Raw genomic sequence first — 12,691 nt, forward strand, 5'->3', positions numbered from 1 at the left:
AAATCATCTTGATGCTTGCATCAGTAAGAAGACAATCTCCGAGATCAAGGTCAACGATTGATGGATGCATCGACAATGATTTCATCAAAGCTTTCACGCCCTTCTCACCAAGTGGGCATCCGTGCATGCTGCGTCATAGAATGTATAAATGTTTCATAAAATCAACTGAACTAAAACACAAAAAATTTTAAAATTCCTTAAAAATTGTAAGTTTACATGCCAAGTTATTTTAAAAAATGCGATCTACATCAAAACAGCATTAATTTCATAGCAAACAGTCTGAAAAAAGGCTTTCTAACGGATTTTGTATCAAGTAATTTTGACTACATATACAGTATAGTATTGCGTTGTTACAATTTGCGTCGTTTGAGCTAAGTAACCTTTCTTACTAAAGTGATCGAATAGATCTGTTAGTCATCAAGGCAACAGACAACAAGCTTGCAAACTCCACGTCTGCAACGGCACCGAGATCAAGGTTCAACTGTCGAAGAGATTTCGTTTTACCAACTGCTTTCGTGAATCATGAGCCGTCGAAAGTTGTCATAATTGATCTATAGAAAAATTTGTGTATGTTTGACATCGCACTTCATGCCAATGACATTATCATGCAAGTTATACCTCACAACCCCGGAGAGAGCAGAACCAACGTATGATCCTTCGGTGACTTGCACATTTCCTTCACTTCAGACGTTGACAATTTTTCTCCGGTTATTTGAATTGTTCCTGACACGATTTTATTTTTCTTAGTCTGGTTGATGGGACACAAGTGCAATTAAATCAGAATTTAATTATTATCTTAGTTGACAAGAAATAAGCTGCAAAAATAACTTAAAAATAAATTCATGAGAAAATTAGATGGTGTAGGAAAGTTTATAATTAACATGACTTTAAAACAGGTCAAAAAGTAATATGCCGCAATGCTAAATAGCAGTCAAACTTGATCTTATGAAAGCTTTAATTAAAAGATGTCAACTGTTACTAAATTTCACAAAGTTAGCAAGGAAAAGGAACAGTTAAAAAAATATGCGGTACATTTCTTTCAATCTCTGACTGAGGGACAATACTTTTTATCGTGGGAGCAGTTTATAACCAGTATCAAACCGTGACATCTCCCAATCCTGTAAAGGTTCTTCTTTAGTAGGCATAAGACCTAGGTGTCAAACTCCCGGCCCGCTTTACAATAAAACTTGGCCCGCAATGCTATTTTATACATTGAACTATTTCCGGCCAGCGAGATCATTGTGCAGTATAACTTACTTTTTTCAAGCAAGAAACAAGATTATAACAAATCGCACAATACAGCAGCACAACAGTTGCCTCATCATACGATAGAATAAATCGATTTATTCCCAGCCAAAACCGTCAAAAAAAAAAATTTTGGTGCGGTTTCGCTGACTGTTCCAATTCATATACTCGTGTCACGAAACGTTCAATCAAGTTTTATCCTTACGGCCCGCAGCGTTAAATAAGTTTTTAGTTTTGGCCCCTGGTGCGATTGAGTTTGACACCCCTGGCATAAGATGACGACAAATTGAAGCCTTCTCTGAATAAACTTCTTCAATACAAATACCAACATCAGTTTCTACATTCGATGGTTGCGATGGTTCTTCAACTGGCATTCCATTGTTTGTAGTTTCACTTTTTTTTACTTCTGCAAGAAGCTTTGAATACATATCTTTCATGTTTTCTTGCATTTTGGCAAATCCCAAATTCAGATCTTGTCGCATTGATTTCAATTCTTGCAAAATCAGGTCGCTAAATTCTTTTAACATAATGGCTACTGGCAAACCACTTGGATGACACTCCATAACTAAATAATAACACTTTTAAACTCCTATTGGAAAAAAACAAAAAGTACGCTGTAATGTCAAGTTTGAAATAAAACATATTTGGACACATTGCGCACCGTGTTTGAACAACACAGCATAAGATGATAAACAAAGACCATAACAGTTATGCTTAGTGTCGCAGTTTACAGAATTTCAGAGTTGCATCTCATGCAAAGGTTAAGAAAAAAGAAGAACACTGAACAAAGAAATCAACATCAGCAAAATTTAACAGTAAATCACTTGGATAACAAACCACGTTAAGAGCTTCCTTTGCAAACAGCATAATAATCAATCGAGCATTTGACAAAAAAACATTGTTAAAAATGTTATAAAGTTATTGTATTACAGTATAACTATTGACCCAGAGTTTAGAGATCGCTGCTTTAGGCTCTAAACGCAGATCATATACGAATTAAAGAAAGATCATGAATGGGAAAAATCCAAAAACATTCCATTTAACAAAAAGTAAAAAATGTGAGAAACAGATTCCTAAAAATATCCTTTTACCGTAATTCTTGTAAATGAACAAAATGTTAACAATATGTTTTCAATATAATATATTAAAAATATAAAATTAACCAAATAACACTCAGACCAACTTTGGAAGACAATCAACAATAAAAGTACTGAAAAGAACGCAAATTACTGCAGTTACACGCCGATAATTTTCCTCTATGTCTATCATTTATCATAGTTCTATCAGCACAACATGTTTTTAAGTAAATGTTGTACAAAGAATGCTGTTATTGCACAACATCATTTTTGCTAATTACATTTAAAAAAAAAGTTTATATTTGAAAAACAAAACTTGTTTTCTAAATATTTATAGTTAAACAAACGTGTAAAATAACTTAGCTGATGTCTATGTCGTCATGGTTAAGCACCTATACAGCATACAAAACAACAGAGAGCAACACAAAACAAGAACTTAACATACGAAAGTGAAAAATGTTAAAAAAAAACAACTTATAACCAAGTTTTTAACAAATTCATCTCTAGCTTTGCTGATTGAAGCTCAAGTTTTTAAATGACACTCAATTACTTATATGAAAAAGTAAACAAATCTAAAACTAAAAATATTGTTACAAAATGTATGCGACTGAAGCATTAAATATCTATGTCTTTGCATTAAGAAAACAATCTCGAAATGTTGTAGCAAAAATGATTTCAAAACATGAATCATTAAACAACAGAATCTTTAAGAATAAAATGTAAATGATTTTTAGAAGTAACTTCATGTCCAAATAGCTTTTTAAAATGTCATCATTTCTCTGGTGATCCTTTGTTGTAAACTTTCCTGTGACCTGATAAATCCGACTTCAATCCAAACGACTTCTCACAACAAGAACACTGCTATCGTTGCTCTCGAGTGTCGCAAATAGCTACAATGTGAAAGTAATTTAAGCAAAACCCGCATTTATAAGCATTCTAGCCAGTGTGTACCGTCATATGACTTCGGAGATGGCCGGCTTGTGAAAATAATTTGAAACAAACTTGGCATTGATAAGGACGTTCTCCAGTGTGGACTTTCATGTGAGTTCTCAAACTGTTATTTTGTGTAACTGATTTGCAACACATCTGACATTGATAAGGATGTTCTCCAATGTGGACTTTCATATGATGCTGCACATTTCTGTGTCGCTATCGCTATCTAGTGTGAACTTTCATGTGAGTTGTCAAACTGCTGTTTCCTGAAAATGATTTGCAACAAACATCACATTGATAAGGGCGCTCTCTAGTATGGACTTTCATATGTTGCTTCAAATTGCTGTTTTGTGAAAATGATTTGTAGCAAACATCGCATTGATAAGGGCGCTCTCCAGTGTGGACTTTCATATGACGCTGCAAATGGCCGCTTTCGAAAAATGATTTGCAACAAACATCACATTGATAAAGGCGCTCTCCAGTGTGGATTTTCATATGACGCTGCAATTGGCCGCTTTCGAAAAATGATTTGCAACAAACATCACATTGATAAGGGCGCTCTCCAGTATGGACTTTCATATGTTGCTTCAAATTGCTGTTTTGTGAAAATGATTTGCAGCAAACATCACATTGATAAGGGCGCTCTCTAGTGTGGACTTTCATATGACGCTGAAAATTGCTGTTTTGTGAAAATGATTTGCAGCAAACATCGCATTGATAACGGCGCTCCCCAGTATGGACTTTCATATGATTCTGCAAATTGCTGTTTTGTGAAAATGATTTGCAGCAAACATCGCATTGATAACGGCGCTCCCCAGTGTGGACTTTCATATGATTCTGCAAATTGCTGTTTCGTGAAAATGATTTGCAGCAAACATCGCATTGATAAGGGCGCTCTCCAGTGTGGACTTTCATATGACGCTGCAAATGGCAGCTTTCGAAAAATGATTTGCAACAAACATCACATTGATAAGGGCGCTCCCCAGTGTGGGCTTTCATATGATTCTGCAAATTGCTGTTTAGTGAAAATAATTTGCAGCAAACATCACATTGATAAGGGCGCTCTCCAGTATGGACTTTCATATGACGCTGCAAACTGCTGTTTTGTGAAAATGATTTACAGCAAACATCGCATTGATAAGGACGCTCTCTAGTGTGGACTTTCATATGACGCTGCAAATGGCCGCTTTCGAAAAATGATTTGCAACAAACATCACATTGATAAGGGCGCTCTCCAGTATGGACTTTCATATGACGCTGCAAATGGCCACTTAGTGAAAATGATTTGCAGCAAATATCGCATTGATAAGGACGATCTCCAGTGTGGACTTTCATATGACGCTGCAAACTGCTATTTAGTGAAAATGATTTGCAACAAACATCACATTGATAAGGACGCTCTCTAGTGTGGACTTTCATATGATTCTGCAAACTGCTATTTAGTGAAAATGATTTGCAACAAACATCACATTGATAAGGACGCTCTCTAGTGTGGACTTTCATATGATTCTGCAAACTGCTATTTAGTGAAAATGATTTGCAACAAATCCGACATTGATATGGCTGCTCACCAGTGTGAGTCCTTGAATGAGAATTCAAGTTTGATTTGTGTTTAAAAGATTTATCACAAACTTTGCAGGAAAAATGTTTTCCTTTGTCTTTTTCCTTAGTTGCCATCAAACATCCAATATTGCTTTTAATGTTTTTACAATTTGTCTTTTCTTTATCAGAAAACTTCAAAGCTGACATGTTGCAATCGTTGTATTTGTGTACAAACTTTTGATTTAACTTTTCAGACTCAGCAGTTGTTGATTTTTAAATATTTAAAGTTACACAATCCTGTAAAACAAAACTTAGTTGAAGTCTATGTCATCATGGTTATGCACCTATACAGCATACAAAACAAAGCCTGGGAAGAAAAATGATTGCAACAAACATCGCATTGATAAGAACGTTCTCCAGTATGGACATTCATATGCTGTTTCAAGGAGCTGCTTTGTGAAAATGATTTCAAACAAATTTTGCATTGGTAAGGGCGCTCTCCAGTGTGGACGTTCATATGATTCTGCAAATGGCCGCTTTATAAAAAAAATTTACAGCAAACATCACATTGATAAGGGCGCTCTCCAGTGTTGTAACAGATGTAATAAGAAGGTTATTGTTGCTAACTGTAAATAGCGCCAGTTGTGGTTGACCACTACCCATAATGCCTCACCTTGCTTGCCAATGTACTAACATGCGGTTACATATTCTATTCCAGATTATCTTATATATATGCGTGTTATCTTTTCACTTACATATTGTAACCGGCAAATTTACAGAAGCCGATCACCTAGTCTTTTGGGCCAACAAGGCCTGAATTCCACCCTATTGGTATTTAGAAATGCACACGTAATCTTGAAGCTGTTATATTGACCAGGTATAACGGTATAGTATATGGTAACGTGCATGTGATTTCTACAAATACCGAACCCAGGTGGTTACTTAGCATCTGAAAGTACAGTACAAACAATAATCGTAGATACCAATAAAGTAGGTCTCAATCACATGGTTACTCAGTTTACGCATTACAACATGTACACTGACCACTACCCAAACGTACTGCATGCAACCCTCACTAAACAGGTTAGGCTAGCACAAAACTGGGCCTAACAACACGGCCTCGGCTCTAATTAAAGCAATTTAAGACAAGAACACGTCACCACGAGGCCAGACACGCAATCACTAAAGCTGTCTGGAATTTTGATTACCAAGCCAATTGGAATTTTGGTTCATGTAACTCCTTATCACAAATCATATAATTGGGAGGAACAACATGTTAATTTGTACGTTACATACCGGCCCCAGAATAACGCAGTGGAATGAAGTTATTCTCAAAGACACGGACAAATTCGACGGCAGCGCGCAAGGCATAACGGGTACCCAAAAAGAGGTCATTGACATAACACCACGTCTTCACAACACTCAATAGTATCAAACTGGCAAGATAATACTAAGCATGCAAGCAACAGTGAAAATGATATAAATGGCTAGAGTAAGGCAACTAATACAGTTAACATGTGTATGTACAAATAGAAAGGTGTTTTGTCCTGTGAATGGCTAATGTATGTCTAGCATTGTAATTGCGTATGCTCGCAAATGCGCTGCTGGCCACCTTAGGCTCAGCTCGATTTCATGCTGCCTCTAAAAGGCAGAGCTTGCGTATGTCACGCATGAATCTGTAGTCCGCAGTTTTCACTTGGACTCTTCTCACAATCCCATCCTTGTCTGCAGTTTTCACTTGGACTCTTCTCACAATCCCATCCTTGTCTGCATATGTCTCCTCCACGCGTGCTTTTGGCCAATTTCCACGTTTGTGGCTCAACAATGTTCTTTTTGCGAAAGTGCTTCCACATGGCGTAACGCCGTAGCTTGTAATTTGCAGCACAATTATAAACAACTCTGAATTTCCCTCCAGTGCAACAGTGATGAGGGATGTACCATGTTCTCTTTGCATGGCAAAACTGTCCTTCTGGAACTTTCTTGGCATAGCCAGATTGCAGCAGTTCATTGATCTTCTTTTTGTACTGATCAAACAAGCTCATGTCCTTCTCAAGCTTGCGCTTCAAATATGCCAATCGCTTCACAGCCAGAAAACGATTGTATGGCAGGGTGACATTGTCGGTTTTCCATAGAAGTCCCAACTGGTATCGTCCATCTTTTTTCTGAACTGATGACTTCAGTTTATGCATGGCGCGAATATCGTCGACGGAGTAAGAAAGATCTTCTGAGTCTTCATCCTCCACAAAGTCATGATCAAACATCCTTTGCATTTGCTCATGCTCAAACTGTTGTTCCACATAAGACATTGTTGAGAGGAGGGAGGATTGTCGTCATAAGAATTGTGAGACTTCTGATAGCTACCAAAGAAAAAATATATAGTGCGCCAGGAAGTTATTTTCGAGGAGCATACTAGGGCATCGATTTCCTTCAGATGTTGGTCTGGTGCAAAAACAGTTGCTTGACAGGAATGAACACGATTGGGTGCCTGTTTTTGACAATGCATACTGTCATCAAAGGTATATAATGATTTAGCATGATCGTGCTGACACAGCAATAGTGGACGTTTGTTGACATGCGCCCTGTGATGGCGATGTTTTTTAGAGAATGAACAAGCAAGAAGACATAAAGAAATAAACAAAAGTGTGTCTGCGAAGCGCATATTGACTTAGTCTTGAAAACGCTGCGGAGGTATTATTTTCCGACCGGTTCGCGAAACGTTTGGTCGAACGTGTTCAGAAAGGGGTTCGGGAGCAGGAAGAGATTGAGCTTGGGTCTGAATGCTTGAGGAGTCTTTTGATTGACTTGATGCTGAGGGATCTGGTTCTGGAGGGATGCTAGGCAGACATTCGACAGGATGCTCTGGATCTTCCAATGAAATAGCAACGTGAGCTTTCAGCCTATCAATGGAAACGGAGTCTTGTTTGCCACGCATTGAGAGGATAAAATATTTAGGAAAACGTTGTAAAACAGCAAAGGGTCCGGAATATGTCGAGACGAATTTAGGTTTCACGTGATCGTTACGGACATAAACCTTTTCGCACGTGAAAAGCTTCGGGTCTACATACGACTTAACGTATTTTGAAAGCGATGTTGGTTTATGTTGATGGTTATTAACAAAGGCGTGATAAGATTTGAGGTAGGCGGATGCGTCAAACGGTGTGTTAAGCTTTTCTTCGCTAAAAAATGTCCCTGGTAAACGAAGTGAATGGCCACAAGTTAGTTCTGCTGGCGAACAACCGATTCCTCTCTGGAACGTATTATTTATAAGTAATACAGCGAAACCGAGGTGATTAACTCTAACATGAGCAACGAATCAAGTTCCGAATCTACCGCGAATGGTGATAACGAACAGGAAATAGTTCCGGAATCTTTGGGCTCACCGGATATTGCCAGTACATCTGCGCCAGTTATCCCGCCGCGCAATTTATCGCCGCATCGCGATCCGTTTAATCATGTGCGCTTACCCAATTTTTGGAGTTTTGACAGTCAGAATTGGTTGAATCACTTAGATCAAAAATTTGCACTGTTTAATATCCAGTCACAGGTACATAAATACTTGTTGACCATTGAAGCTATTCCGGCCGCAGATTTAAAATCATTTCGCATTCCGTCTGCCAATGCGCCCAATTGCTATGACTTACTTAAAGCGGAAATTCTACGAAATTCTGACCATCGCGAAGACGAGATTGAATTACTGTTATCGGATTTAGTTATCACCGATCAAAACCCGAAACATCTAATGCGCCAACTGATCAACGTTGTCGGTTCAGAAAACTTGTCGTTGCCGGTTAAGAAATTAATTCGTACCAAGTTCCTTCAAGCGTTACCGCGAGAGATCGCCATTGCATTAGCAAGTTCAAATTATGATGATAATCTCTATTCACTTGCATCGAAGGCACACGAGGCGATGTTATTGAATCGATCACGACCTCAAAGTGGGGGATTGTGTAATCTAGCACTAGACCATCAGAAAACTACTGAGCCACAGTCTCAAGTACGATCCACAACTAAAAATTGGCAGGACAAAGTGCCTTTTTCAGACAACCAGGTAGCAAACCATGACGATTTTTCTCGCTTCGAAAAATTCCAGCCCCACGCGCCGAATTTACGATGCCCTGGAAGTTGATTTTGCTAACAATCTACATTTTTTTATTGATTCTGGGTCCACGGTATCATTAATCACTCGTTCGCACGCAGACAGTACTCAACCGTCGCTTGACTTTAATTTAAAAGCTGCCAATGGTACTCCAATTCAAGCATACAATGTCAAAACCTTAACGTTAGATTTTGGCGTGAAGCACCCATTTCAATTTGATTTCATTGTCGCGGATGTACCACATTGCATTCTCGGGTTAGATTTTTTCCGCAAATTTCATTTAGCCATTGACCCTTCCGCTCAACAGTTAGTTTACTTACCTGATCACTCTATCATTCCTCTCGAATCTAATTCCTACTGTCTTCAACAAATTGGTACCTTAACAAATTCTGACCCAATTTTTCAATTATTACAAGAATTTCCTAACTTATTGAAACCCTCCCCAGGTGTCATTCCCCCGAAACATGATGTGGTCCATCATATTCGCACAATTGATGACATTCCCGTTCGCTCTAAACCATATCGCTTGTCTCCCGAAAAATCAAAAATAATGCGGGCAGAAATACAAACATTGTTAGACAACAAAATCATCGCTGAGACGCGGTCCAGCGAATACAGCAGTCCAGCATTGTTAGTACCCAAGGGTAACGGTAAACACCGTTTATGTGTTGATTATCGGAAGCTGAACCGGAAGTGCATTGATACGTCATTTCCTGTTCCATTTTTGCATAGTTTTTCGGATGATCTGTTTGGCAAAACCATTTTTTCAAAGATTGACTTAAAAAGCGCCTATTATAACATCGCCATTGCTAAAGAAGACCAACATAAAACCACGTTCGTTGTTCCAGATGGAAATTATTATTTTCTGCGACTTCCGTTCGGTATTTCTGACGCCCCTCGTACGTTTTGTCGTTTAATCGCGGAAGTTGTCCGTCCCTTGAGAGACTTGGGTTGTTATAGTTATTTTGATGACATTATCTTAAGTTCTTCTAGCATGGAACAACACCTCAAAGATTTAAGAATCCTTTTTCAACGTTTGAATGAATTTGGGCTTCCCATTAACCCGGATAAATGCACGTTTGCTAAAAACGAAATATCGTTTTTGAGTTTCAAAGTGTCCAGTGAGGGGATTTCCCCAACGAAGGAACGCGTCGCTGCGATCACAGATTACGAACTTCCAGCTACGCGTAAACAACTCAAACGTTATTTAGGTGTCTTCTGTTATTATTTTCGATTCATCCAACATTGTTCGCACATCCTCAGGCCATTATATGATTTAGCTAACAGCTACAAAAAGAACGACGCTAAATTAGTTAGGACCGCCGAACAAAAGCGTGCTTTTTCGCTCAGTAAAACGGCCATGGCTAATGCGACAACTTTAGCATATCCACAATTGGACGCTGAAACGTTTCTTACCACAGATTGTTCTAGCGTTGCTATGGGCGCTGTTTTAGAACAAAAGCAAAAAGGAGTTTTGTGTCCACTTGTTTTCTTTTCACGCCCCCTTTCAGCAGCGCAAAGGAAATACAGCGCCTTCGATCGTGAATTATTGGCAGCGTACACGGCGCTTCGTCATTTTCGATATTTTTTGGAAGGTCGCAATTTCACATTACGAGTGGATAACTTACCCCTTTACAATGCAATTGTATCGGGCAAACACCCACATTTGTCGCCGCGTCAATATAGACATTTGCTTTATATATCGCAATATAACCCAAAAATGATTCATCTTTCTACCCATGCCAATCAAGCAGCCGATTTTTTGTCAAGAGCTATCGCACCTCAAGTAAATTCGATATTATCATGCCCCGTACCTTTAGATTTTGCAGCAATCGCAAAAGCACAAATAGGAGATTCATCAATTGAAAAGCTGCGCTCCGCCAAATCGTCACTTCAGCTCAAAGACTGTAAATTACCAGATCAGGAAATGACGCTCGTGTGTGACGAATCCACTATACGCGAACGACCCATTGTTCCTGAACGTTTCCGCCGCACTGTCTTTGAACATTTGCATAATATCGCGCACCCTGGCACGCGTGCCTCAATCAAGCTCATTAAGGAACGTTTTTTTTAGCAGAACATGTCTAAACACATCTCGCTTTGGGTTAAGTCTTGTCCGTCCTGTCAGAAAAATAAAGTCTACAGACACATTCGCTCGCCCTTAACAACTTACAGTGCACCGGATGGGCCAGCAGAAGTTTTAAATATTGATTTTGTGGGACCGCTACCAGTAGTGCGCCATTATCGTTACATTATGACAATTATTTGCCGTTGGACTCGCAAGTTTCACGCCATCGCAGTTCCAGATTTAAGTGCGTTTACACTTTGCCAATATTTCATTAATCATTACGTTTCTGGTTACGGTATTCCAAAAGAAATTATTTCAGACAGAGGATCGAATTTCACATCGTCCACATGGGCACAGTTAATGAATTATTTAGGATGTAAGGTGAAGTTTACAACAGCGTACGCGCCGCAGTCAAACGGACTCGTCGAATCGTACAACGGTAAGCTGTCGCGCGCCATCAAGTGTGCAATTGATAATGGCGATGAATGGCTCAATCACGTCGGGGTCACCAAATGGGGGTCTCTGTTTGTAATTTTGTAATATAGATACCGCCAAATTATGGATATTATGATATATTGTTATCTGACTCTTAAGTATGATTAGAAGGTTGCGAATTCTGTCTAGGAACTCCTAAACTTCAGTTGAATAGTTATACAATTTTAACGCTGAGAATCTGATTAATATAGATTTTAATATCTTTCATTATTGCTACAAACAACACTAAGATTTACGATAATATTACGAGTCATATAGTAAGGATTTTAAGAACCCATTAGTAAGCAAGCGCAACTCTCTGCATTCATTAATACTTCAGGAAAACGTTCACAAGGTTATTACAGTTACCTCTTAGCTATAAGTAACAATTCTAGTTCTCTCTAAATCACGCTATAATTCGCTATACTTATACGCTTAAGAAGATAATAAGGAAATAAAAATACACTGAAACAGATAATAAAAAAAGAGGATTTCAACTTGAAGAGAATGCGTTTTTCATTACGGAAAAGATTCGGACTTTTAACGTGACGTATTACAAGTCAGGTGTTTCACACAGGAAACAATATGTCAATCAATCAACGTCTATTTTAACATAACACTGCTGTTACTACGAGTTCAATCGTACAGATAAACATGTTTACTAATAAGCTGTCAATCACACAGAAGTCATCAAAATGCAATAAGTTCAAAGGTGCAAGCAGAGGTAAGCTCGCGGAATCAACTGTCATTCAACTACATTTCGGTAAACCTGTAATTTTACCGTGAACTGTGATTGACTTATGGCAAATATGACGTTATGTAATAGCGTGGTAAACGTCACAAATATGATTATAACAACACAACTTGGAAGACATTGGAAACAGTGTCTTCCATAACCGTTAGTTATGATTTTTTGCTCATAACTTTAGCTATAATTGTATTGATAACTCAAAACGTTTCATGTGTGTAATTCGTATTTTGTTCTTAACGTTCTTATACTAAAACTCCTAAAACATTGGAAAATCACAAAAGCGTAAGAAAAACCATTCTTTATTAATCTTAGGTAAAAATAAAAATAGGTATATCACTCCTCTGTAACAAACTGATGTAACTTCCGAACGATATGATTTAGTACCGGCTCACACAGAGCGATTCACGACTTATCAACAAACATACACGACAAATCAAGCAAGCAAATAAAAACTGTGACAATAAGTGCATTTTAATTGCAACCTACTGCATGCAGTATATGCAGGC

The 12,691-nt window shown here is 38.3% G+C and overlaps 1 protein-coding gene across 1 annotated transcript; it reads right to left on the minus strand.

The window, feature by feature from the left end:
• Window positions 1-3,148: 3,148 nt before the first annotated feature.
• On the minus strand, window positions 3,149-5,089 carry LOC143447086 (uncharacterized). The gene is made up of 3 exons (XM_076947056.1): window positions 4,772-5,089; window positions 4,215-4,282; window positions 3,149-3,211 (listed from the first exon to the last, which is right to left on the minus strand). The coding sequence occupies exons 1-3, from the start codon at window positions 5,001-5,003 to the stop codon at window positions 3,149-3,151; spliced, it is 363 nt and encodes a 120-aa protein (XP_076803171.1). The 5' UTR covers window positions 5,004-5,089.
• Window positions 5,090-12,691: the final 7,602 nt, after the last annotated feature.

Source organism: Clavelina lepadiformis, chromosome 1 (assembly GCF_947623445.1).
Source record: "Clavelina lepadiformis chromosome 1, kaClaLepa1.1, whole genome shotgun sequence".
NCBI lineage: Eukaryota > Metazoa > Chordata > Ascidiacea > Aplousobranchia > Clavelinidae > Clavelina > Clavelina lepadiformis.

Coding starts and splice junctions, on each gene's coding strand:
- LOC143447086 (XM_076947056.1), bottom strand. CDS start 5,003: ATGTCAGCTTTGAAGTTTTCTGATAAAGAAAAGACAAATTGTAAAAAC. Junction 4,283..4,771: donor ATCATTTTCACTAAATAGCA/GTTTGCAGAATC, acceptor GCTGCAAATTAT/TTTCACTAAACAGCAATTTG. Junction 3,212..4,214: donor AGCGCCCTTATCAATGTGAT/GTTTGTTGCAAA, acceptor TTCACATTGTAG/CTATTTGCGACACTCGAGAG.